Below are 26,396 nucleotides of genomic sequence, written 5' to 3' on the forward strand. Positions count from 1 at the left end.
TACATATTTAATCCTGGAATACAATCTTACAAACCGAACACCCCTGAGTATTAATTTTATATAATTATGAGTGAAATGAGCTAATAAAATATCAAATTCACTAAACAAAAACAGTAATGGAATGAGACAATAAATAAGGACAATTTAGAAAAGGAAGACACTTGAACAATTCACAAAATAATTTTATTTTGATTGAAAATGTTCATCGTCAAAAAATCAGAAAATCTAGTAGTTCTGGTTACAAATAACCCAAAATTATAAGAGTTATCGGAGTTCATTGGGAGTCAACCTTACATGAATTGGGTATGTTACAAATGACCCATGATTAAATTTGAGATAGAAGAAAATGCACAAAAATGTGAATAAATAGCAATAATTTATATTCCAATGGATCTATTGTCTAGTCCACTACAGAAGCGCAAATAATAGTATTACAAGAAGTTCATTTGTTAACACAAACCTCCAAACTAAAACTTCAGAGATAGAGATCAATCCGAAACTGCTAAAAGCACACTAAAAATGGAAAGAAATGGAGATCGAAACAGCAGCCGCACAAATTCGACAGAATACATTGAGAGCACCACAAAACATCCATCCAAGCATCCAAACACCTTATCGCCTCCTCATTCCACGACCTCCATAGCCACCTCTTCCTCGACCTCTACCTCCCATAGCAGCAGCATCTCCTTGAGCACTCTCAGACTGCAACATAAAGAGTGGCATTATGGAATGATCATATCGGAGCGAAAAAAATATGTACAAAATCAGCTAAAAGATAACTAGAAGCATCAATCAAGGCAGCCTACTATAGATGAAAATTGAGTATACGAATCTCAACTTAGTTCTGCTACTAATTGATCAGACCTCTTCTAGGCTGTAAAATTTAGGTGAATTCTGAATAGAAATTAATCCAAATTTTCAAATTACCTTGGGGTTTTTGACAGTTTCATCAACACTTAAGACAAGGCAAGCAGCTTCAGTAGCAGCGTTAATGGCATTTATCTGTTGAACAAAAGTTTGGAGACGTTGTAAGTGTTACGAGCGTAATGACAAAATAACCAACAGGTTCAATTAACTAATGAAATAAGATATACCTTGACAACTGCTGGCTCCCAAACAAAGTTGGCGAATGAATCAGCAATTCCACCAGTGTTAATGTCTACGCCATAAGGTGCACCCTCTCCTGTTTATAATCCATATTTCATTAGTAAAAGGTTGTGTTTTACATTGGAGAAAGATGCTAGACATCTTCGCATTAGAACTAATCATCTCCACCTACAAAGAACACAGCTAATAGGCCTACCACATTTAATAGTACTCAATAAAGAGAGCTAACCAGAAGGAAGTGCATGTTTTTGTCTCAGTTTGTTCAGCACATCAGTTGCATCAAAACCAGCATTGTCACACAGTTGTCGTGGGATTACCTGTAACATGGCGCAAACACTGAATCAGATAGCACAGAGGACAAAATAGTGGGAAAATGGTAATTAAGGAGGTTGCAATAACACATGATAATTTTAATTGAGATATAGATACTGATACCAGATCTTCTTTATATTCAAGCTTTTTTTTTACAATTAGCATTAATAGTTAAAAATATCGAACTGTTTAGTTTCAATTATCTCTATCATAAGAGAAGCATATGTTTGCACATATCGTAACCTCTCATGCATTTCTATTCGAGAATATGAAAATATGGCTCCAAATCATTGAAATACTTCTTAGTAAAATTACCTCAAGGGCTTTTGCGTAGGAGTTTATAAAGAGCTGTGACTTCCCAGCAATGGTGCGTGCATGCTGCCTCAAGTATCTGCTAATCTCCATCTGCAGATGCAAATAAAAGATAAGAATTGCAACTACAAACTCCTTCAAACGTAAAAGCATTGCCCAAAGCAGAAGATAGATCGTACATCAATAGCACCGCCACCAGCAACTACAGTTGAGTTCTTCAGAGCCCTTCTGACAATCATTATCGCATCATGTAAACTCCGCTCTGCCTCCTCAATAAACTAAAGTCATCAAAAAGAATGTGGTTAGAGGAAAGTCTAGAATTCTAGATAAACAACAGTTAGTGGAGCACCAAGATGATAAAGACGGAACCTGATCTGCACCACCACGAAGAACAATTGTGGCAGTCCGACCAGAGGGGCATCCACTAAATATATTAAAACGCTCATTTCCAACTTGCTTCTCTTCAAATACGTCACATGTACCAAGGACCTTTCAAATAAAAGAGTGGAGAAAACCATAGGATTCAGCAGGGAGAAACTAACAGTTTATTTCTAGAACACAAGGTAATAACATACGTATTAATGTGTCAATATAAAATAAAACTTTAAAAACTGAGTCTGAATGGTGTCAAGGTTATCACAATTTTTTTAGTATTATTATACTGGTATTATTATTATTATTATTAAGGCAGGAAAAAGGGAGAAAAAAGGAAAGAGTATATACCTCATCAATAATGTTGTTCACAGTTGTCTGAACAGTTCCACCAGCAGCTGCTGCAACCCGATGCAGATCTTCCTCTGCAACACGACCAGCACAAAAGATATCGCGGTCTGCAAAATACTGCACATAGATAATAAATTTACAATGTTAACCAAAAGCCATCTTAAGCCTTTCATGACTAACATTTACAGACGCACTATTATTTAATGAATTGGCAAGTAAAATCCATATGTTCAACTTTAGTGAAATTTAACCCTAATATGGACTACGTGTTATGAATTCCTCACAATGACCGTGTTTAAATTCTATAAATTTTTAAGAATCTAGTACCTGAGTTGCCAGATCACCAATAGCAAGCCGGGAGAGGACGACTTTGGCTCCACTCTTCACACATTTATCCAATTTGTCATAAATAATATTCCATTCAGCATCTACAATTGATTGGTACTGCAACGGATCCGACAACCTATTACAACACCCAAAATAAGAAATCTAGGGAAAGTGGGAAGCCATTTTGCAGGGCATGAGGCAAATCCAAAAAGGTAGGACTTTCACACCTGATCTCTGCATTTTCTTTCTCTGATTTGAGCTCTAGTTCAATGTTAAGCAGAAGTATCTTGGGATTTAGAAACTTTTTCGGTTGCTGCTCAAACCCAGCATATGAGAATGTCTTTTTGAAGGCAACACCGTCCACAAGAAAAGAATCCCTCATGGTACCTCCAGGAACCTATAAAAGTAAATTAGCATGAAACTGCAATCCAACAATCAGCAATCCAAGAGGATATTAAGGATAAAGGAAAATGATAAATCAGCAACAACTCCATTCAACTATAACATTGCACGTAAACATGCTAACAGTGGCATCATAAAGAAAAGTCATAGTATTCACAACCATTCTAATGTCCAGATACTAGATAGTGTTCAACAAAGAAATGTCCACAACATCATCAACCCCAGTCAACTTCAAGATAATATGTTATGATGCTAAACATGGTACTGAAACCCAAACATTCTAAAAGACTTTGTGAAACTTCCATAGACTCAGTTTACAGAGTCAAAGACTAAAGCTTGAAGACACAATACATAACTGTGTTGCATAAACAAACAGCAGGAGACCAAATTAATGGCAGGCTCTAATAAACAGGCATGAGAATTAAATAGGTATCAAAGTAAATTTTTAATTCATGCACCTTTTTCATCCCAATCATGTTTAACCTATCTTCAAGCCCAATAGCAAGGACAGCATCCACAACCATAGTTGCAAAAAACTCCTTTTCGCCGCCAATAAGCTTCGAAGATAGAGTTGTAGCAGCACATTTTGCCAGTAAATTTTTCTTTTCATCCAAGCTTTTACCTTCTATGCTAACAGCTAACTCTTTGATCTTCTCAATAGCCTAAACAAGTAAAAGAAACACAGGAAATTCAAGTGGCTTTGAGGTGAAACGTATAACCTTTTACTTAATTTGAACAGACAAAACAAAAGTAGCCTCAAATCTTACCAATGAAGAGGCTGTGCGATAACTTCTTATAAGGTTTTGAGGATGAACTCCATCTTCAATAAAAGGCTTTGCTTCCTTTAGGAACTCCCCTGCAAGCAGAACTACTGTTGTGGTTCCATCACCAACCTGAAAAACAGATAAAGAGAGTAACACTAGACTTTAGCTGGCCAGTACTGGAACAAAATTAGTTTAAACAAATGCAGCAGCATGTGGAACTTTGAAATAAATTCAGTTACATAAGTAATGTTATTCAACTTATCTTGAATCGATGTCAAGGAAAGTAGACTGGAAGTTAAAAGTTAGATAAAAAGGAGAAAAGAAAAGTAACTGGCTGCAAAATTTGTAATGAAATATTACCTCAGAGTCTTGGGATTTTGCAATGTCAACAAGGATCTTGGCAGCAGGATGAACAATGTCGAGAAGCTTCATTATGGTGGCGCCGTCATTAGAGATGGTGGTATTCCCCTTGTCATCATGGATCAGTTTGTCCATTCCCCTTGGGCCAAGAGTAGTTCGCACAACATCAGACACAGCCACACACGCATTTATGTTGCTTATTAATTGTGGTTTGCCTTGAGATGTATCAGTGCCTTCCTTGAGCAGTATAATTTGTGGTTGCTGTTGTTTTATCACCACATATAGCAGATTTTAGTGCAAAGAAAATATTGCATTCATACAAGACTTAAAATACCAACAAAACAAGCACAATTGGTTCAGGGGGTGCACTCGAGAAAGAAAAAAAAAGAGATATAAACAGGCAGGGAAATTACGCACAGTTGCACAAATCATTTACCTACGCTGGTCATTTGCTAGCCTCAGCAGAAATGTACTTAATTCACAAACTCTCCCACATAGCTCACACATTTTCTAAGTAACTGTTCAAGGCTTTATACATTGATCATCTTGATGCAAAAAAGCTAACTTGGCAAAGCATGCTTGTATGGCTATATATTGGGATTTTTTCTATTTTTGTTCTAGAATGAAACTTAGATTCCGTGTTTGTACTAAACTTTTTTTTTATTCCGTGTTTGGGAGAGACGCATGACCCTCATGCGTCTCCTTTTAATGAAACGCATGACGATTATGCGTCTTTGTGAGAGACGCATGAGGGACATGCGTCTCTCAATTTTTTCGAATTGTGAGATTGCAAGTGGCCGGGTGATTTGCACAAAGACGCATAATCGTCATGCGTTTCATTAAAAGGAGACGCATGAGGGTCATGCGTCTCTCTCAAACACGGAATAAAAAAAAGTTCAGTACAAACACGGAATCTAAGTTTCATTCTAGAACAAAAAAAGAAAAAACCCCTATATATTGTCTTCAAAGTTCAAACAACTAATACATTTGGTGATACATCCACAAGTGTCCTTTTATAGTTATGTAGTAGGAGATGTATCACCCAATGTATTAGGTGATCTCATAAATTGCACATTTGCATCCCAGATGAATACCATCACACTCCTTAACAGAACCTATACACAGTCTCCTCACTTAGATCTCATCCATGTATCCACCTAAACTTTCAGGTTCACTCCAAGGCTTTCTCAACAGAGGTAATGAGCTGGTACACTATCAAGATCTGGGAATTGAACCCTCCCTCAACACAACTTGGGATGCTAGTAATATGAACTAATACAAAAACGAAAATAGCAGCAGTGGCAAAACACAATTGATTTTTGGTCAATTCCTTCCGGAGACAGATATTGCACCATGTTCATCGCTTGTAGCTGAATAGAAAAACGGCCATTGAGTAGGTAAATGACACAATTATGCAGACTAAGGTGAGTAATTAAGTATCCGAGCAACATTTTCTCCGTCGCAAAACGGAATCTAACATCGACAAAGTCGAACATCAGCAAAAATCCAAACAAAGGGAGCGTTGATGCACTAATCGTGAAGCGCGAAGAAGCATACATCTAGAAAGAGGGAACTTTTACATCCAGAAACATAAAACGGTATCACATAGAGAAAGAATAACAGATCGAGCTCACCATCATAGATGCCATTGTTAATATTTTGAGTTACTCTGTGAAGATTATCGTTGCTTTTGTAGAGCGAGAAGTTGGAGCGCTAGGGTTTAATGGCGAGGGTTTTCGAAGGAGTAGTTTTTTTCCTTTTGAAAAATAAGAACTTCACTTCGTTAGTGCTAATCATATTTATCCTGTCATTTCATTTATGTCACTGAATCAATGTTGTTGCTAAAATTGTTCCTTTTTTCCTATATTTATCTACATTTTATATTATTTTTAAAATAACACTCATCTTTCTTCTTCCCCAACGAACTCATGAGATTCGTTTTTTTTTCTTAATTCAATTTATCTATTACGAATTAATCAAACTATTTTTAATCAAATTAAAATATAAAATTCATTAAAAGCAAGCACATTTATCATTAGGCTAAGCATGGTTTTTGTAATTAAATCCGATAAATTATATTTTATTTATAAAAAACAAATTTTATAAATAATATTCATTTTTTATAATTTGAAAAAATTAAATAATGTTCACTTCCACACCCAATAAGTGCACATCACATTGAACACTCATTTTGATTGCACAATAAACTTTTTATTAGTACTAAAATATTACTACAAGTAGGAGTATGTGGGTAGGGAAGGCATTGCAAATGGGGGTTTGATTATTTGGACAAATTGATAGATTATTTGGATTAAAGTGTTTTGGCATAAGCAAATGTAGGAATTGTTTGTTAATTTGGGAAAAAAAGTCTATGAAAATGAGAATAATGAGAGGACTTGGAAGAAAAATGTGATGAAATTGAAGAAGGAGATTGTGATTTTGAAGTGCGAATAAAGTGGGATAGAAGTGAGTATGTATAGAACGTGAGAACATATTTAAAAAAAGTCAAAAAGTATTGCTATCAAACTATAAAAAATAGAGTAATTAAAATTGATTTTCTAAAAAAAATTAATAATATGAGACGCGTATTAGGAGACGGAGGGACTACTGACAAAGTCGTACCTACACTCCAATAACTTTTTATAGCACTTTCATTCACATTTTTTAAAATTCGTGACAAAATATATGTGAAACTTTAAACGGTGAATGGATGGAGTACCTCTCGGTGATTCAAACTCTATATTACCAATACCTAAGTTTTCTGTCCATTAACTAAAAGTTACTACTTCTTTCATTTCATAAAATTTAAATGCTTGGCACAGATTTTATAAAATGTAATAGAAAATAAGTTTTAAAAAAAAGTTATTGAAATGTAAGTCTTTGCTTTAATAAAGATGCTTCATACGTCCCTTAAGAATATGCACTATTTCCTTTTTAGTCCATCCCACGACAATATACAATTTCTAATTTTTGAAAGTCTTCTCTCTCTAATAAGGTGAGACTCAATATCCACTAACAATACTTTATTTATTTTTTCTCTCTTACTTTATCAATTTTACATTAAAACTCGTGACGATCCCAAAGTGTATATTTTTTAGGGACGAATGGAGTAATAAATTATGAGTGAGAATAAATTAGTAGAGGGTGTAATCTACTATAAAAATATTAAAAGTGAAATATAACAAATTATGTGAGATAAATTAAAGTGAAAATCTCTGAAAATCGAGCCACAAATACTAAAAATATAAATTGGGATGCGAAGGATAATGTTCGTCTGTTTGAATGCAATTCTCACATGTAGGGCTGGCAAAATATACCGAAATAACGCACTTACCGTACCGAAAAAATACCGAAAATACCGCATTTCCGGTATACCGCATCTTTCGGTACGGTATGATACCTTACCGTTAGATTAAGGTACGGCAAAGGTATGAATTTTGCATATACCGCATCATACCGCATTATACCGCAATTACGGTAAATACCGCAAAATTACGGTATATACCGTAATTTTGCGGTATATACCGTTAATAATTATATATATTTAATATATTTATTATTTATAAAATTATAATATTTAATATATTTATTATTTATAAATCAAACAAGTATGATTTGCGGTATACCGCAACACGGTACGGTATACCGCAATGTCGATAAGGTAAAGGTTTTCAAATATTGACATACAGAATTTTCGGAAAAATTCGGTAAGGTATAGGTATGACATTTTCTCATACCGCAATTTGCGGTACGGTATGCGGTATGACATTTTCGGTGCGGTATACCGTACCGTGCCACCCCTACTCACATGCAGTATGGCTGCCATGAGTTTATGCCACGTGTCACTCCGCCACCGGAACTCTCCAGCGTCACCTCCAACCACCGCATATCCTTCTACAGCCAGCAGCTTTTCCGTTTCCGCCGCTGCGTCGTCGGAAACCTCCACCGCACCTTCGGAACAACCTGAGATCGAGCTAGAATTCCTTGGTGTGCGTATAACTCTCCGATTCATGCTAATTCTTAGTCATGTACTACTTTGCAAGCGTTAGATTGATGAAATTAGGAATTATGAAACCGAATTGGGGGTTTTAATGGCGATTGTCGATTTGTTTACGAATAATTTAGTAATTATACTTGGTTGATTTGTAGCCTAAATCAGGAGATGCAGTAAACAGAGCCAAAGCCGTAAGTGGAGAGAAGCTGCTGAGGAACATAATGTTGGATAACAAAATTGAGCTTTATGCCATTTATGTAAGCTAAATGTCTCTATTTTTTCTTCTCGTTTATGCTCATGGTAGCTTAATTTGATCGGTTAATCCTTTGGATTAGTGTATTTTAGGAAAACAAGATATCAGTAACTGATTGGTTTGTGTAAATTATTGATAAGTAAGAGTATCATTGTTTATAGATATAGAAGGCCTCATGATCTGCTTATTTTACCTTTTCTAACTGCAGTTAGTCTATCTTTTACACCAGGGGAAATTAATGAATTGTGGAGGTGGTGGAAGCTGTGGAACTTGTATATTCGAGGTAAGAAGGGGAGCTTCGTGTTCCACTCTTATTGCTTATTATGCTTGGTGTTACTCAGTTCCTTAGTTGGTTAGGATGTTAGTGATTATTGAGTTTTATATTTCCAATTAGCTGGAGCTTAAATTTTATTGAAATATACTTACGAGCAAATGGTTTGTTTACCTGACCTGTAGATTATCGATGGAAAGGATCTCCTGAATGAGCGAACGAATACAGAGCTTCGATATCTCAAAAAGGCAAGAGTTAACATGATGTCCTTGTTTTTACTCCCCCTCCGCTTTCTAACTTCATTTGTATTAAGGTTCTCAATAATCTTGTGAATTATGTTAATTTAATATAGCAAAATATTTCCTTATTTTCAGAATTTTAGTTCTTTTTTTTCTTCCCATTTGCATATTTGAGCCTGTATTTGTATTTCTCACAGAAGCCGGACTCTTGGAGGCTTGCATGTCAAACTATTGTAGGAAATAAAGAGAACTCTGGAAAGGTAATGCTGTGGTATCTTACTCCAAGTTTATCGTGCGCTACTGTTGTTTGAAATTTGTTGCGTGGAAAAGAGATAAGAAACTTATTTAGTAAAAAGAATTATAAGGTGTGAATCGAGCTGGAGCAAAACTTCAGTACACATCAATACATCATCAAGAAACTGCATCTTGTTGATATTGTCAACTCAAGAATATTGTTGAAACTACTTTTATGAATTTTTCATTGTTTCGGCAGAAACTGAGCTAGCTATTTGCTTCTTGCAGGTGGTTGTCCAAAGGCTGCCCCAACAGAAATGATCATAAAGATTCTGGATCCAAGCTTCTATGCTGCTTTTATCTTCCTTGGAATATGGTAGATCTGTCTGGCACATCTCAGGTTTGCATAGGGAACTATATTAGTTTAGTGTTGATTGTTTTCATTGGGGATATCTAGTAAGCATATAGTTACCATTGTGCTGTGTATACACTAGTTCATCATTCTTACTTTACAATTTGATCTTCTATGACATTCAAATTTATATAAAACGAACACGATTTGATCGGAACTTATCTCTTATTCATTCATTTACTGAATAAAGTGCTGGATCGAGATTTATGACTATTGAGGCTTAAAATCTTGTTACCAACTAAAGAAACCTAGTTAGAAGAATACATACATCTTTTGTGACATTCATTTTTTTAGGCTAAATAAATTAGGGCAGCACATGTAATTGCATAAAATGATATGATACATACCTTAGAGCACCCACAATGGGGCGCCCGATGGCACGCCCGATCCGTGCCATCGTCCTCGGGCGCGCCCAATGGCTCCATTGTGGGTGCCCGCCCGATGGCACGCCCTACGCCCACGCGCACGCCCTAAGCTTCGGGCGCGGAAGAAGCGCGGACGATGGCTTATCGTCCGCGATATCGTCCGCGCCATCGGGCACCATTGTGGGCTCCGCGGACAATGGCACGCGTTTTTTATTATTTTTTTAAAATGCTAAATTCGAAAAATTTGTATAAATATCCCCTACCCCGGCTTCATTTATACCATTTCATTTCATTTCACGATTTCACTCTCGAAAATCACATTTACTACGAAATGGATTCAAGTCCCAATAGTCCGATGTTTAGTGGTGATGCGCGTTGGCCGGGTACAGAACCCGACGAAAATCAGCCGTTCGACGCCAACACGCAGTAAGATCCCGAATTCAGTACGGATTCGTATGGTTTGTCTGACATGGAGTCATCTCCAAACCGACCCGCCGCCCTCTCCCGCCGCGCCGCCTCCGCCACCCCATCCGCCGCTGCCCCCCCGCCAAAAAGAAGCGGATCCGGCACCGCGCGAACAAGTTGCCACCTCCCGCAATGAATGAAGAGTACGCCCCCGGCCGTACGAACTACCAGCCGGATGAAACCCTCGTCTTGGCGAGGTGTTGGGTGGATATATCGGAGGACCAGATATTCGCCAACAACCAGAAGCAGCTCGCGTACTGGGAGCGCATCGCCGAGCCCTACAATGAGGCGAAGCCGCCAAGCGCGTACAAGCGCCAACGGGAGCAACTCCGCAAGCACTGGGATCAGGTGAATAAGCAAGTCAACCTGTTCGCGTCGGAATACGAGAAGTGCGCGAGGGAGCAGGGGAGCGACGTGCGCGATAGAGCGCTGTTGTCGTACCAGTCCCTGTACGGCGACTTCAAGCATTTGGGCATCTGGGCGCTCTTGAGGGACAAGCAGAAGTTCCAAGGCGGGATTCTACACGCCGGTGCGACAAAGAGGACGAAGACCACCGCCGCTGGTGGTTACACGAGCAGCGAAAGCGGAACTCGTCCGGTGGACCTCAACCGGACGTACACGGAAGAGGAGAGTTTCGGTACACCGATGTCCTCCCGGCGTCCCATAGGCGTCAAGGCTGCGAAGAACAAGGGGAAGGCGACGGCGACATCATCCTCGACCGCCGCCACCCCATCGCCGCTCCCGGTCCCGACCCCGAGCCCGACGGCCGCCGCGTATGTGGGGTTGGCAAGAGCCTCGATGGCGCGGACGTTGTTGCAGACGCACAAGGCCCTCGAGAAGTGTACGGACTCCGCCAAAGCCGAATACCTCCAGGGGTTGATCGATGAGCTACGCTGGGAGTTGGGAATTGCGTAGATTAGCCAACTTGAATCGTGTAACTTTTGTTAATCGATGCAGTCTTCGCCGGTTTTTAGCTACTCGTTGTGTTTTTTAATTAGTTTGCATTATATATTTGAAAATATTTAAATTAATTAACTAAATAATAGTAAAACATATAGGAAGCGCGCCTTAGGGCGTCCCTTAAGGCGTCCCACTGCAGGTAGGAGGATAAAAATGATGACGTGGTGGTGCATAGGGCGCGTCTTAGGGCGTCCCATTGCTAATGCTCTTATATGAGCTCCACATGAGCTACGTTGCATACCATTTTTCCCGTAATTAAATATAGAGATTTTGTCGCGAAAGTTTGCAAATAGGAATGGACTTGGTTCGAGTACTAAGGAGTATATTGATTTGATGAATTACTACTTTCTTGGTCAAGGTTGCTTATTTCGAAAACCAAAAGCACACAAAAAGAATAATAAATCTGATAATGGTCTTCATGCAATTATGATCGAAAATAAATAATTTTGCTTTTACTGGCAGGCGTGGACTAAGAAAGGGGGAACACATGGGGCATTATAAACTTCCTAAGTCAAGCTCGTGCTATTAAATACTACTTGTACACTATTTTTTGAGCTTTATACAATCTAAGAGTAACAATAAAAACACTCCTAGTTGGAATTTAAAGGTAAAGAAAACAGGTGGGCATTCCCTCGACAGTCTCAACGCTTAATTGCATATTTCTAACCAAAAATGAAGTTGAGGACATTTATAAAATAAAAAATGGAAGAAAAGAAAAATGAAATGAGACGAAAGAGCATTCGCAGATAATTTCAAACATTTCCCTATATATTTTCATACAAACAGACACAAATGGCAGAGTAAGATTGTAGATTATCAAAGCTACTTTCAAAGATACAATGGCAACAATATCCAGTCTAAACCAAGAAGAAGACGCACAAGAGCTGACAAAATATGTTACTTTACACTATCCACTGAAGATCACTTCCCATGCCATCTCTAAAAGCAGAAAGATGAGATTTTGTAACGCCACGATGATGCCATCTCGATCACCCAGCCCCCGCAGACACAAGAACGACAGACTTTGCAACAGGCACCTGAGATGGATCCAAAGACTATATTACCAGGATGCAGAGCTGGTTGGTTCAATAAGTTACCAGAACGGCTGTGTTCCTGGCCATCCTCGGCTGGAGACTGGCCGTGTTCTCCAGGTGCTCCCGGACCTGCTTCCGTTTCTCGGCCAAGGAGCTCACTTTCTCTTGCTGCTCTTGGTTATTGGAGATGCAAGCTGATACTAGGGCGTCGTCCATTTCTGTCAGCATCTTTCTTGTATTCATGGTTAGGTTTAGAACCGCCTGGTTCCAGTGGTTTTGAGCATTGGCTTCCAGAGCAGGGAATACTATCGGCAGTATAACTTGCCGATTGTGAGCAACCAGGCTAAGGATCTGGTCGTTGTTCCAGAGGTATAGAGTCCTTTCGGCTACCTGCAGCGTAAAGGAGAGAGTAAACGTTGAGTCATTTCATTGGTATAAAATTTAACACAAATTTTCAGAGTTGAAGTTTTCTGGCTAGACCAATCTGACAGCCGTAGCTCTATACATGGGTAGGTCCTAATACATCTCAAGCCATAAAATTTGTAGCTAGGTTTAGCCAGAAAACTTAAAGTGGTGTGAAAGCTACCATCTTTAAGTTTCCTTATACGATCATATTTGTAGAGAATGATTTTGTTAGGAAATTGGGTCGAAACAAACTAATGTCCACAGAGTAGATAAAGTGATGTAGAATTCTTTCGAGTCTGTGCACCTTTCGAATCTGTCTATGGTATGATGGAGAAATTAAGGTTTTGAAATCAAGTAACACTAATTTCAATACGCATAAAACTCAAGAGTAGAACTCAAGCATCGAATCCAACACTATTCTTGAGGGTTACAAGTACCTAACCCCAAAGACTTGAATGTTTACACACACGATCTACGTCCCTTTCTTGAGTTTGAATCGAGCTTTTGGTAAGTGCAGAAATCTAGCAGCCAAATTCGAACTATTTCCACCTGTTTCTCCCTAGAGATTTCATGAAAAGAGATTCCTCCTATAAAAGCTCAAAAATAGACTCAAAGTAGTGAAGCTATTTTTTCAACACTTTCAATGCAATGTCTCTTTTCCTATGTAATCAATTTATAGATTTTCTCTGTCACCTAATGTCTTATTAAGCAAGATGAACAAGTTCAAAAGATTTACATTGGCGAAATCTAAACAAGCCAAGGATCAGTCAATGCTTAATAGTATCATACTGGATAAGAAATAGCGAAATTAAATGCCTCTTCGTTGCCCATCATAATCTCTCACTTCATCATTAATCATAAATACGGATACTTATGGCACGCCTCACAACTACAGATCATAATTAATATTCATAAAAATATCGCACGTGCCATCATAACGAGTAAATGAAAAGCTTGAGCTAGCAGATTCACAAGATCAAGAATGGAAGTATTTACCTGAAAATGGTAGCTATTTATGCAGTGTCTGATGCGACAAAACAACGGAACCATCACTTTTTGGAACTCACTCGTGCTGATTACTTCGAGAATCTCCTCCACCTCGCCCAGAAACATAACCTCCTTCTGGCTATTTGTAATAGGCCAATACTTGAGCAGCCCCTGAATCAAGTGGCTAGCCAGCTTCGGCTCTTTCTCAACATACTGGTTTACACAATACGAGAGCTGCTGAAAGTAAACCCCTAGTGACTTCGGCTTATGCAGGGGAATCAATGCCCTCCAGAAGAATACCTTATGTTCTTCCTTTAAAGGAAGAGCAAATCCCGTGATCACACTCCCGAAAATCTCCAATAGTTCTGCAATGCCATTATGCTTCTCCACCTCAAACACGAATCTATAGAACACATTGCTTATGCACTTTCGAATAAAAGGCCTATGAATCATAAACTTCCCGTAGATTCTGTGCAGAATATCCTTCAAACAATCCCTCTCCCGCGGATCCTCAGACTCCAACAAATCAATGATCCTAGATATGAAGTCATTGTTCACATACTTCTTAGCCGCCTTGGCTTCCAAAGAAGACGAGGTCACAAACTTGAGCAAGAACTCGAATACCAGCTGCAAGTGTGACCACGCAGGATCAAACGTGGGCTCATCGTCGTTCTCATTTTCACCGGAGCTTGTGCTTCTCGACCGACAATTGGGTGGGAAAACACGAAACAAATTAATGGAGCACATCTTGCAAGAAGCTAAGATGGCGGGCTCTGAGAATTTCGGGGGGTTTTCGGATACAAAATCGACTAGCTCGAGCAATGTAGCTCGTTTAAGCTCCTTCTCTTGAACATTTTTAGCCGGATCAGTGAAATCAAACACAACACAGCAAAGACTCAACTTACTAATGAACAGATTCATCTTCTCTGAGTTTGAAACATCTTTAAACGCAAGCAATGGCTCGATACCCGAAATCACGCTGGCTGGGAACACCGCAGCCGAAGCCCGTTTCGCAGCAGAGCCGCCAGTGCAGGCCCGGCCCGAACCCGCATCCAAATTAGGGTTTCTGGCCGAATCTCGGGCCGATTTCTGGGATTTCCCCGGGAGCTTATTCAGAAATTGCTTCCACATTCTGGCTTTTCGAATTTCTCCCCCCGCCCCCTCTTTTCTTCTTCTCAGGTGATTAAATCAAGCAAATTACACGAAGATTATAAAAAAGTGAAGCAAAACTCAAATATTTTCAGAATTTCAAACTAGTATAAATAATTATGGATAAAAATGAGGATCTGATCCAGAATGCCTTTCGAATTATCACAAACTGTACCGAGGCGAGATCTCCAAACAAAAAATTAGGCCTAAACGGCGCAGCTTGAAGATCTCAGAAGTCATAAATTTTAAATCACAGCATGAATTTCAGATGCGAAAAATTGAGTTTCCAGCAATAATGCGCAAGCATTTGTGAGTGAAGGTGCATTCACAGCATTACATAAAAACACCTAGGGTTCTTCAATTAGGGAAGGGGCAATGAGCGCACATACACACACATGCAAGATACAGTGAAAAGTTAGGGATCTTCAGACTTCAGACGCGGAAACGATTAACACACCCATGTGTGTATGTGTACTTGTAGAGAGAGAGAGAAGTGGTGTGTGCGTGCGTGTGTGTGTAGGTGTGGGTGTGTCAGGCTTAATTATGATAATTTGCCATTGAAGGGCAGGAGAGATTTGGGGAAGGAAATGGAGAAGAGGATGAATTATGAATTCAATTATTACAACTGAGCTTGTTTTGTTTGTTTGCTTATTCTTGTATGCAAAAGCAGCAACAACGAAGTAAGATCATCAATTGCTGTTTTTGTTTTTCACTGTGTACGAATCATCACCACCGCCGAACTAGTCAAAAGCAACTCCTTTCGGTGTTGAGATGAAAATAGGGTGTAGATTTAATTTCGAATTAGATAGGTTTTTTTTTGAGTTACTTCTTTTAAAAGTTCCTAACAATGCTAGCGGTTATCCGTCTCTTAACCATCTTATCCCTTAATAATTTTTAGAGCATCCACTACGCATCCCGCGCGCGGCTCGCGTTCCGTCCCAGAGAGACGGTTCCGCCGCGGGACGCATTGCAACGTTCGTCCCGTCCCGTCTCGTAGCCCGTCCCCAGCCCATCCCGTAGCCCGTATCCGCGAGACAAGGGACGCATCGGCCCGTCACGCGCGCCGGCGACGTGGCGCGCCTCCGATGCATGCGTGACGCCCACTCGCTGGCCCGCGAGTGGACGTCGTCACGGATGACGCAATAATTCATTTTTTAAAAAAATATCCAATTTTAATATTAAAAAACGGATGACGCAAGAACGGTTGGCTATTCGGGCAAGGACAGGCGACTCTAGCGCCCACACCCAACTCCGAGAGGATCTAATTGAGCACAATTGGGAAAACTTTGGTGGAGAAGATTAAATTATGTCATTTTTATTTTTTTAGAATTTTAATTATGTCTTTTTTTCTTTTTTTTTTAAGTTTAAGTTGTAATGTTGTTTTAATTTTAATGAATTGTGTTTGTTTAAATTGAATTGAGTTGTAAAAAAAATAAAAAATGAAATTGAATGAATAGTAATTAAGGGACGGAATCAGTCGCAGGTTCCGTCCCTTAGTTAAGGGATGGAGGAAAAAAGGACAGTGGGGCCCTCAAATAGTGGTCAAATAGTAGTTAAGGGACGGTTTAAGGGGCGGTATAGGGACAGCGTAGTGGATGGTCTTAACCATTTCATCCCTTAACAATTCATTGACCCCACTATACTTTTCACTTCATCTCTTAACTAAGAGACAGAACTTGCAATCCTCCATCTCTTATCCGTTTCTTAACCATCTCTTAAATTACTATTCATTCAATTTCATTTTTTATTTTTATTTCCAACAAATTCAATTAATAAAAACACATTGCATTAAATAAAATAAAATTACAAATTACAACTTAAAATTCGTAAAAAATTAAAAAAAACATAATTAAAAATCCTAAAAAATTAAAAATACATAATTTAATTTTTTTTCCGCCAAATTTTGCCAAAATGTGCTCCATTAGATCATCTTGGAGTTGGGAGTGGGTGGTAGAATCACGTGTCCTTGCCTGAATAGACAATCGTTCTTGTATAGACATATGAACTCCATTACGAGGCGGACTACTTGCGTGGGCGGTAAAAAAAGGAAAATGACCGTTTTTAATTTTTAAATTTTTTTTATTAATTTCGATTTTTTTTAAAAAATGATTTATTGCTTCAGCGTGACGACGCCCACTCGCGGATCGGCAAATGGGCGTCACGCATGGTTCCGGAGCGCGACACGTCGCGCGCGCCCGTGGCGAGACAGCTCCCGCGCCGTCTCGCAGCGACGAGCGTCTCGACTGGCTGGAGACGAGACGGGACGCTGCAACGCGTCCCGCGCGCGTCTCGTCTCATCGAGACGAGATAAGGGACACCTGCGAGACGCTTTGCGGGTGCCCTAATGCAAATGATATCATTGCTATCTTTTCTTTTTATTTTATCTTTTTTATTAATTTACAAAATAAAATTATATAAAATCTTGTGTTTAAAAAAGAAAGAAACTACTCTCTTTGTCTACAATTAATTGGAATGAGTTGACTCGATGATTCGGGTTCTTTTTTAAAAATAGTGAACGATGGGTTGAAAATGTTAATGAAATATATGTCATACTTTTATAGCATAGGAATAAAATGTTAGTGATATGAGTTAGTGAATGTGAGGTCCACTCTACCAAAAGTAGTATTCTCTTCATCTCACCTCAGGTTTAACACTTCTTTTAGGTAAGAGATTTTAGAAAATGTTGTTTAGTGGTTATATAAATAAAAAAATAAAGTATGTGATAGAAAAAAGTATGAGAGATAATAAATTGAGATAGATAAAAGAAAAAGTATTGTTTTTTGTCAAAAAAGAAATGTATCACTTTAGTTGGGACGACTCAAAAAGAAATACTATGAGTCGCTAAGGTAAGATGAAGAGAGTAAAAAGTAGTAAATGTGTTAATTAATTACGGATGTAAAAAAAGGAAAGTTATGCTAATTAATCATGGACCGAGAAAGTACTTTAAAAAACAATCTTCAAACTATAATTAAATCCTACATAAGTATATATGAATGTGTATTTAATCATTATGTATTGAAACTAGTAGTCATAGAGTACTTACTAGCATTTAATATTTGAATAAGTATATACTACCTCCGTCTCGTATTAACTGTCATATTACTTTTCTGCACTCGTTTTATAAAAATTATAATAAATAGTTAAAGTGAAAAAATAATAAAGTAAGTGATAGAATAATGTAAAGAAGACTTTCTCTACCTTATTCTATCTTTTATTTTATTATTTTTCAACTTTAACTATTTATTACTCCCTATGTCCCATAAAAATATTGCACTTTCCATTTTTCGTCCGTCCCATAAAAATATGTGTATTCCATTTTTGAAAAGTTATATCAATTTAATAATGTAGATCCCACTAACCTCTAACATTACTTTAATTATCATTCTCTTCATCTATCTTATTTTACCATATCATTCTCCCATCTCTCTTACTTTACCAATTTTTTTTAATTTCCGTGTCATATCCATTGTCCATGTTTTTGTGGGACGGAGGAAGTATCATTTTTATAAAACGAGTGCAAAAAAACAAATGTGACAGTTAATGCGGGACGGGGTAGTATGAAAGACTGAAAGTAAATAAAATTCATGTCAATGCTGCTTCACCTATTTTAGAATACGATTGTTCTATCACAGAGAGATTTGAACTACAAAAGATGTAGCCGGTTTGCCCGAGAGGTTAAGGGGGAAGACTTAAGATCTTCTGGGCTTCTGGCTGCGTTACTACACCGGCATTTCACTTTTTTTAGTAAAAGTTGTTAAAGACAGTTGTGGGCTGGGCTGGGCTGGGCTGGGCTGTGTTACTAGTTCCAAAAATTGACGAATATTAGAATCCCACAAACTTCTTTGGTTATAGTTCGTTTATATTTTAATTTAGAAGAGCTGATACACATTAATCTCCTTAAATGCCTCAAACCGCATAGTTAAAAACGTGTTTACTTAAACAAGACACACATGCCGCGTAGAATATGACTATCAATCCAGAAAAATTCACATGGACCGCGAGCGAACCACGCGGCTCACATGGAGGCTACTATTCGAGCCAGATGAAAAGACGCAGCCCGCTTGGAAGCCACTATTCTATATAGAACATATCACACGGGCCGTGTGAAATGTCAATGGAACTTCTTTGTAATTTCATGTACTAATTGAATTAACAAGAGAAACTTCATTTCAACAAGAAAAATTAACAAGAGAGAGTTCTTTTGAGAGGAAATACAGAAATCTAACATTGCCATGAAACAATGACCTCTTAGATATGGTATAGTCGAATAAAACGTTCCATTGAAGCATTAAGGCTTAGTAACATACAAATCAATAAAAAAAAATATGAATCAGTGAGAGTTAGTCAGATGAATGAACATGAATTACAGATTGGGTTAATACTCATGAAAACAAACCAAAATACAAAAGATAAACCAATTTGTATGGTCTACCTGCTGTGATAGTAGACAAAGAATGAACAGCTCCTACTTCTCGTCACTCAACGCGTCAACAACCGAAGCCCCGCTGACAAATCCTCCAAGGTGATGGTAAGCAAAGACTCTGTGTCCACACATTCAAAATCAATCCTCAAATCCAGATTCTCTCTAGCATTTACCAGCATCGGACCTACTAGACCTCCATTCATCTCTCTACGCTGTTTTTCACTCGTTTCCAGTTCGATCATCGCTTGGATGGCCTCTATGCTACACGAAGGATGCAACTTAAATCCATACAAAAGACTACTGTCACCCTGACTGCACATTTTAAGATGAAGGATCCTGGCCAAATCTTCACTATTGAAGTCATCGAAGTGGAAAAACTTTGTCACCCTTCTGCAGAAGCCCTCATTTGAAGCTATTACACGCTTCATGGGTTCGCTATACCCAGCAAATATGACAACCACTTTTCCAGTGTCCATGACAGACATGATCTCCTCCAATGCTTCTAATCCGTAATCTTTGTCATCAGACTTTTGCATTGGTATAAGGCGGTATGCTTCATCTACAAAGAGAATACCACCCTCGGCTTCTTGAATCTGTAAAAGTGCACCTAGTTAGAATTCTTAAGAAGTGAAGATAGTTGAACTACAGATGTCTACTTAATTTTTATGAAAAAGTACAAAATTTGTAGAAGGCTTTACCTTTCTTCTTGTCTTTGGCCCGGTATGCCCAACAAATTCTCCAACCAAATCTGTTCTTTGCACTTCTGTTACTTTATCTGTTGGAAGTATTCCCACCATGTACAGTAGTTTCCCTAAGACTCGGGCTACCATAGTTTTACCTGTAAGAGAATATCAATAAGATCGATTGGCAAACCAAATAAATAAAAAAAAGTAATGAGTAACTCCAGAGAGAAGTTCACTACCTGTTCCAGGATTTCCAAGAAAGGCCATATGAGGCAGTCTTCTGACTCCAATTTTAAGTCCAAGGGATCGTCTCCTCTCATCTAAAAGCATCCCCTTTGCCCATTTCCGTAGTTGTAGCTTCAGCACATCTAGGCCCACTATATTTGATAATTCAATTTCAAGTGCATCCATCTTGGCTTTGATCTCGTTGCATGCTTCAATGGCTCTTCGTTTTCTTTGTTCTTCAAGATGTCGTACGAGGAGATCCCGTAATTTATCATTACCTGGTCCTTGGGACAGATGATTCAAAGGAGTCATTCCCTCCTGCACTTCAGGTATTTAGAGTAAGCAACTAAGCATCAACCAAGAGGATACAATCAAGAATGGAATAAAATATTCAATAGAGTCCATAAGAATAAACTTATCAAACAGAACATACATTATCTTCAGCACTGCAACTGGCTTTATACTCTAGCAATGTATTAACAGTTGAGCAATCTTCGGCTCGAAGTGAGTGCCAGACAGCTAGATGTAAAGGAGTCATTCCGTTCTGCCAGATAAATTGGACCCGATGAGGTGAGAAGACATTAAAAACCTGAGACAAAATAAGAGTTCCAAAAGACTACTTAAGAAGCCACAACTCACATTTGCCTTTGCCTCAACACTAGCACCACAAGAAAGGAGCAACTTTGCAGCCTCATTACACCCATTCTTTGCTGCCATATGCAATGGAGTTTCTCCATACTTTCCGATTAATAAATGAAGATGCATAAGTCAATAAAAATGTTTTGTTTCTTGAAGAAATTACAAAAGCAATGCTAATTTAAATACTTGTAATGTACCATATTCATGGCCTCCATTTCCACTTTCTCAGGTCCTCGCCAATCAAGAAGAAGTTTTACAATCTCAATATTGTTGTAACCAGCAGAAACATGAAGGGGTGTCTGTGCCATCTATATGCCATAAATTAAAAGACTTCAGCTAACAATACTAAATATACACTTTGGCTGAATAAGAAAAATACCATCTGGCATAATGAATACAAAATGAGGAAGGATAGAAAGAGATATGTGGATCATACCACAGGGTTCCGATCATTGAGAAGAGAAGGGTTGTTGTGAAGCAACCTCTGGAATGCATTGATATCTCCAGACTGCGCAAAGCCATGGATTGTGGCAGGCTTCAAAGATTTGGGCCGTTGGTCCTTCATTTTCTGAATCACTATGAGTCAAAATATCTACATATTGATTATATGACATAGTTGTTACTAGTTAGTATTCAAATGAAGCACAAGTTCATATTATTCCTAGGCATAAACAGTGGAAATCGCCACACAAAACTCTAAATTACGTACTCAAAGGCTCAATCGTACCCAAATAGCTACTACTGGAAAACACACAATACAGCTTAGTCTTCACCGATTGAATTCAGAAGCAAATGTCCAATTTTCCAGATTGATTTTAAAAGTTGTTGCCTTTAAAATGAAGCCTAAAAAATGTGATATCTAAAGGATATTTCACTAAGTTTAAAGGCATTTTCAGCCGAAAAATTGCATAAACCGATCCGAATTCCGAAACTGGTTTGGGACAACACGGAAAATGAAATGTAATGGGGCGAATTCGAGTTATCAACAAGAAAGAGCGATGAGTATGTAGCTATCCCGAAATCACGATTATCAAATGAGAAAACATAATCGATTGAATGGAGAAGATTCGACAATTCAGAGAATAAATTTAGCAATAGCTTCAATTCAAATGTGAGAAACAAGAAGCCAAAAATGATGGATAAAGCGAAGCGAACCTTAAATTTGAGCTGGAGAAAGCCTCGATGCAATCCCCAGCCTGGCGACGACGGGGCACACAACAATTATCTGCAATCCCGTCGCCTGAGAGATGGATCTGGTATTCTCTCTGAGGTTGATTCCTTCTCGAGTGGCAGAAACAGAAACGCAAATTGGGCAATATATATACTCCAATTTTTCTATATTTCTATTTTAATTTAATTATGAATACCCAATTTTAACATATTTTTTGTACTGATAAAATGCAAACTCATAAATTATACAAACTCCAAATTATAATTAAAAAATATCAACATATAACAAAATAGTAGCAACAGAAAATATCAACACAATGTCAACACAGCATCAACTGTTGAAGCTGTATTGACATATATGTTGCTACTATTTTGTCAACTGTTGACATTTTCTAACGGTCCAGATCATGTTGCAACTATTTTGTCATCTGTTGACATTTTCTAACGGTCCAGATCATAGTTTGGAATTTTTACAATATTTAGAGTTTGCATTTAATCACATTCATTTTTGGTATTATAACTTTTACCATGTATTTCAAGTTGATATTTTATACACTTGTCCTAAATTATCACTTTCATTGGATTTTAGAATAAATGTCAATTTTGGTCATAAACATATGATCAATATACGAATTTGGTCCAAAACATTCACTTTTTGAAAAACGGGTCCATAACAAATGAAATTCGTGTCAATCCGGTCCTTTTTACGGTTCCGTCAATTTCCGACGGTCAACCGTTAATTAGTATTTTGTTGACCGGATTAGCCATTTTTTTATTATTGTAGCTAATTTTTATTTTTTCTAAAATTTCTGAAATATTTGTACAATAGAAAACCCTTAAATAAAAACATGAAAAACATGAATCAAAATATTTTTTTTATTCTTTCTCTCTTTCATTTCTTCTTCCACACACCACCAATAACCTAATTTTCTTTCTCTGCAACTTGGTCCAAAACCCGTCGGATATTGAGAGGTTGCACTGTTGCAGGAGTTCCGGCAACAGCGGTGGCCCATCGACGAGACGAAGCCGTCACTGTCAACCTCAGTTGCCGTTTCCGACGAAGCAATTGAATTTTGATTTTAAATTTAAGCTTTTGAATTTTGAATTTTGAATCTTGAATGTAAGCCCCTAAATCTATGTTCCTGAATTCCGACACTGTTGAAATGCATATTAAGGTTTTGAAACTAGATTTGAAACGTCCACATAGCATTATGGACTACAATGTCGTCGAAGATGATGCAGAAAAATAGAACAAAATACCGTCAAACTAATCCAACATATTCATTATCAATATCAAATACGTCTTGAACATTTGCAATAATTAGATGACTAATAATCCGAGATTAAGCCTAATCGGGTCAAAATTTTGCTAATCAACGGTTGACCGTCAAAAATTAAGAGAACCGTTAAAAATGGACCAGATAGACATGAATTTCATTTGTTATGGACCCGTTTTTGAAAAAGTGAATATTTTGGACCAAATTCGTATATCGGTCATATATTTAGGACTAAATTTAACCTTTAATCTTGATTTTATCGATACTTTGAATCGTGGTTGCTTTCTATTTTTTATTTATTTTTACATAAAAGAAATTATCAAGTATTGAATACTTAGTCGTAGAATAATTAAATCTAGGCTGAATTTTGCTGTCATCATGGAAGTTTAGTCGAATATAAAAATGGTGAATGTGTTGTAATCAATGTCGTCGATGCCTCCTGTATTCCAATGTCATGCTGGTTAAGTTATTTTTAGCGTGATTATTTGTATTTTCTCAATAATTGATCCCAATAATGATCGAGAGAGGCCGAATATTTTGTAATGTTGTCTTAACATATTCTCAAAAAAATTTCCATAAATTTTGAAACGAAGTCACTTTGGTTGTCGAAATACACATTAAAGCTATAGTTAATAAGACTATAATTGAGAGAGTAAAATTGTATGTGGAACCATCACATTAATTTAACCTTCTTCACTCCAAATGGCCTTGATGAAGAAGAGCCCCATAGGCACGTCCCTCGTCAATCACCAGAACTCATAGGAAATGAAGACAAAGTTTAAGAGCAATGCTAGATATGAGTCTTGACTTTTTGAATCAGAAGACTGAATTCCACGTGATGCTTGTTGTCAAGAGTCTCTAAGCAAGTATTTCACTCGATATGACACAATAAAAAATAAAAATGTTCGTTTAGAACTTCGAAATGCGCTAGTTGATCATTTGTGGATACAATACACATATTTCGAGTCTTGAATTTAGCTACTTTATATGCGTATTGTGATATAATTTTTGTAATTGTGATATTGTTAAATGTGTTTCAATTTATGTTTTCTTATAGTAGGTTTCGTGTATTTTAATTTTCAAGTTAGTGTAATTTTTTGAATATAAAGCATACTATTCATTACATAAATATATTAATAAGAAAATTCTATTTGATTATTAAATTTATATAAATTATTAATAGTTGGTGGGATAAATGTATAATTTAAGTAAGTATTTAGATATGATTGAAAAGCATAAAAAGTATAGATAAATATGGAATATTTTTTTGGATTTGAGGTTGATATATATAAATGGTTAAAGTAAAATTACATTTTAAAATTTATATTTTTCTCACCCATTTTCCTTTATATTTTTCAAAATTTATACCAAATTCAACCGAGACTCCTAATCCGCTGTTCAGAGAAAATACATTAGAACCCCTACCAAATAAAATTTCTGTGTGCGCCATTAATGCCATTAATGATGGTATTTAGATTAATGAGTAAAGCAACCCAATAGATGGGTTCGGCTCCACGTTCGCAGTCTTATTTATTACTACTATTGTATAAGATTATTTCGCTATTTTGGATTTTCATTTTAACTAATCTTTGTCTAGCTATCCACTTATTTATTGCATTTATAGCTGTGTACCTTAAGTTGGGTTTGAAAGGATATGGGCTAGATTAGATTAATACGGATTAAATAATTATAGTTGGGCTACAATTATATTTAGTCCATAAGCCCAACAATCATGAAACCCTAATGACTCTTTGTCTATATAATGGTCGTTTATTCTCCATTGTGGGAGATGAGAAATAGCGTAACATTAGAAAGAAAATACGTAAAGCTCTGTAGAGAGAATTCCTAGCTTTCTTCTACGGAGCAATTGTACCGGGATAGTTCCTGCATCGGATTGGATTGCACGTGGACCTCGATAGTAGTGGATTCAACCTGCAGGATTCAATCGAAGAAGAACAACACAACAAGTAAGATTTAGTTTCGTTGTGTGTTACGTGCTCAACTTACAATGTAATTATGAATCTAGATCTGTTATTCTTGTCTGCAATTTCCGATGCGCTCATTAGATGAATACAAGAATTCCTAACAGTGGTATCAGAGCCCGGGGCTTGATTCATAGTTATTTTGTAATTTAATTATACGTGAATTGATTTTCGAAATCAGAATTTTGAAATTGGATTTTCAAAAGAAATTAGGTTGAAAATTGTTTTCATCCACTATGCTTAAAATATTGGTTTTGGAATCCAATCTTAGCCACCGACGAGAAATTGGAATTAAAATTTCAATCACTTTTCAAAGAATGATTTTGGAAACTAATAACTGACCATCAGCGTGAAATCGGAAATTCAATTTTGATTCAATTGAAGTTCAATCCAAGCATGTTTCGAACATGTTTTGATATTTTGAATAATCACGCATAAATCTTGTTCGGCATCCGACGTCTTGGAGACATCGACGTGGTACGATTTCGGCGGTCAGAGGTGTGAGTGGTGGCGACGAGAGGGGAAAGAAGGGTGGAAGGCGGCGGCGGAGGAGCTGCCCTCGTCGGACAGCAGCTGCACAGCCACTGGACAGCAGCGGCGATCAGCTCCAGATCTTGGCAGCTGCGACGTCGTCTTCAATCTGCACCACGTCTGACAGCCGTGCTTACCGCCGGCTTGTGGACAGCGGCAGCCCTGACTTCGGTTGGGGCAGTAGCCAAGGCGTGAAGGCAACCCATGGAGGGGGCGACTGTTCTTTTCGCAGAACCCTAGCGGGTTTTGAAGATTCGGGTCGGATCCGAATCGTGGTTTTGGTCACTGTAAATCACATTGTTAATTTAGAATTAATAATATTAATCAAGCCAATAAATTATTTACTATCATTATTTTGAATAATAATAGTAAATGTGTTTCTAATATTGTT

At 37.7% G+C, this 26,396-nt stretch overlaps 4 protein-coding genes across 7 annotated transcripts; 1 reads left to right on the forward strand and 3 right to left on the reverse strand.

The window, feature by feature from the left end:
- Positions 1–359: 359 nt before the first annotated feature.
- On the reverse strand, positions 360–6,097 carry LOC121789687 (T-complex protein 1 subunit eta). The gene is made up of 14 exons (XM_042188078.1): positions 5,942–6,097; positions 4,308–4,568; positions 3,951–4,076; positions 3,642–3,845; positions 3,009–3,178; positions 2,782–2,917; positions 2,455–2,571; positions 2,101–2,220; positions 1,911–2,009; positions 1,735–1,824; positions 1,337–1,424; positions 1,095–1,183; positions 928–1,002; positions 360–702 (listed from the first exon to the last, which is right to left on the reverse strand). The coding sequence occupies exons 1-14, from the start codon at positions 5,954–5,956 to the stop codon at positions 613–615; spliced, it is 1,680 nt and encodes a 559-aa protein (XP_042044012.1). The 5' UTR covers positions 5,957–6,097; the 3' UTR covers positions 360–612.
- Positions 6,098–8,122: 2,025 nt separating this feature from the next.
- Positions 8,123–9,622, forward strand: LOC121774393 (photosynthetic NDH subunit of subcomplex B 3, chloroplastic-like). Its single transcript, XM_042171281.1, has 6 exons — positions 8,123–8,296; positions 8,457–8,558; positions 8,784–8,837; positions 9,011–9,073; positions 9,262–9,324; positions 9,587–9,622. The coding sequence occupies exons 1-6, from the start codon at positions 8,123–8,125 to the stop codon at positions 9,617–9,619; spliced, it is 489 nt and encodes a 162-aa protein (XP_042027215.1). The 3' UTR covers positions 9,620–9,622.
- A 2,602-nt stretch (positions 9,623–12,224) lies between these two features.
- On the reverse strand, positions 12,225–15,834 carry LOC121789696 (serine/threonine protein phosphatase 2A 57 kDa regulatory subunit B' kappa isoform-like). The gene is made up of 2 exons (XM_042188089.1): positions 13,936–15,834; positions 12,225–12,924 (listed from the first exon to the last, which is right to left on the reverse strand). The coding sequence occupies exons 1-2, from the start codon at positions 15,055–15,057 to the stop codon at positions 12,586–12,588; spliced, it is 1,461 nt and encodes a 486-aa protein (XP_042044023.1). The 5' UTR covers positions 15,058–15,834; the 3' UTR covers positions 12,225–12,585.
- Positions 15,835–19,335: 3,501 nt separating this feature from the next.
- LOC121761748 (protein CfxQ-like) lies at positions 19,336–22,327 on the reverse strand. 4 transcript variants are annotated; one of them, XM_042157390.1, is made up of 8 exons: positions 22,201–22,327; positions 21,482–21,613; positions 21,243–21,353; positions 21,046–21,144; positions 20,840–20,950; positions 20,421–20,724; positions 20,197–20,336; positions 19,336–20,091 (listed from the first exon to the last, which is right to left on the reverse strand). In XM_042157390.1, the coding sequence occupies exons 2-8, from the start codon at positions 21,608–21,610 to the stop codon at positions 19,555–19,557; spliced, it is 1,431 nt and encodes a 476-aa protein (XP_042013324.1). In that variant the 5' UTR covers positions 21,611–21,613; positions 22,201–22,327; the 3' UTR covers positions 19,336–19,554. The 4 variants fall into 4 exon arrangements, with proteins under 4 accessions (XP_042013324.1, XP_042013314.1, XP_042013345.1 ...); XM_042157380.1 differs by having other exon boundaries at positions 21,482–21,637; XM_042157411.1 differs by having other exon boundaries at positions 21,482–21,604; positions 22,201–22,321.
- Positions 22,328–26,396: the final 4,069 nt, after the last annotated feature.

The sequence above is a fragment of the Salvia splendens genome, chromosome 2 (assembly GCF_004379255.2).
Source record: "Salvia splendens isolate huo1 chromosome 2, SspV2, whole genome shotgun sequence".
In the NCBI taxonomy this organism is placed as follows: domain Eukaryota; kingdom Viridiplantae; phylum Streptophyta; class Magnoliopsida; order Lamiales; family Lamiaceae; genus Salvia; species Salvia splendens.

What these genes read in the sequence shown, in the direction of transcription:
- LOC121789687 (XM_042188078.1), bottom strand. An exon ending in AAAGAAAATGCAGAGATCAG is followed by an intron (nt 2,918 to 3,008) that starts GTGTGAAAGTCC and finishes GTGTTGTAATAG; the next exon opens with GTTGTCGGATCCGTTGCAGT. An exon ending in CCTACGCAAAAGCCCTTGAG is followed by an intron (nt 1,425 to 1,734) that starts GTAATTTTACTA and finishes GCCATGTTACAG; the next exon opens with GTAATCCCACGACAACTGTG.
- LOC121761748 (XM_042157390.1), bottom strand. Translation starts at nt 21,610, where the DNA reads ATGAAGGACCAACGGCCCAAATCTTTGAAGCCTGCCACAATCCATGGC. An exon ending in TCAATGATCGGAACCCTGTG is followed by an intron (nt 21,354 to 21,481) that starts GTATGATCCACA and finishes TATGGCATATAG; the next exon opens with ATGGCACAGACACCCCTTCA. An exon ending in GTTGCAGTGCTGAAGATAAT is followed by an intron (nt 20,725 to 20,839) that starts GTATGTTCTGTT and finishes CCTGAAGTGCAG; the next exon opens with GAGGGAATGACTCCTTTGAA.
- LOC121789696 (XM_042188089.1), bottom strand. Translation starts at nt 15,057, where the DNA reads ATGTGGAAGCAATTTCTGAATAAGCTCCCGGGGAAATCCCAGAAATCG. An exon ending in TAAATAGCTACCATTTTCAG is followed by an intron (nt 12,925 to 13,935) that starts GTAAATACTTCC and finishes TTTACGCTGCAG; the next exon opens with GTAGCCGAAAGGACTCTATA.
- LOC121774393 (XM_042171281.1), top strand. Translation starts at nt 8,123, where the DNA reads ATGGCTGCCATGAGTTTATGCCACGTGTCACTCCGCCACCGGAACTCT. An exon ending in GTGGAACTTGTATATTCGAG is followed by an intron (nt 8,838 to 9,010) that starts GTAAGAAGGGGA and finishes CCTGACCTGTAG; the next exon opens with ATTATCGATGGAAAGGATCT. An exon ending in ATAAAGAGAACTCTGGAAAG is followed by an intron (nt 9,325 to 9,586) that starts GTAATGCTGTGG and finishes TGCTTCTTGCAG; the next exon opens with GTGGTTGTCCAAAGGCTGCC.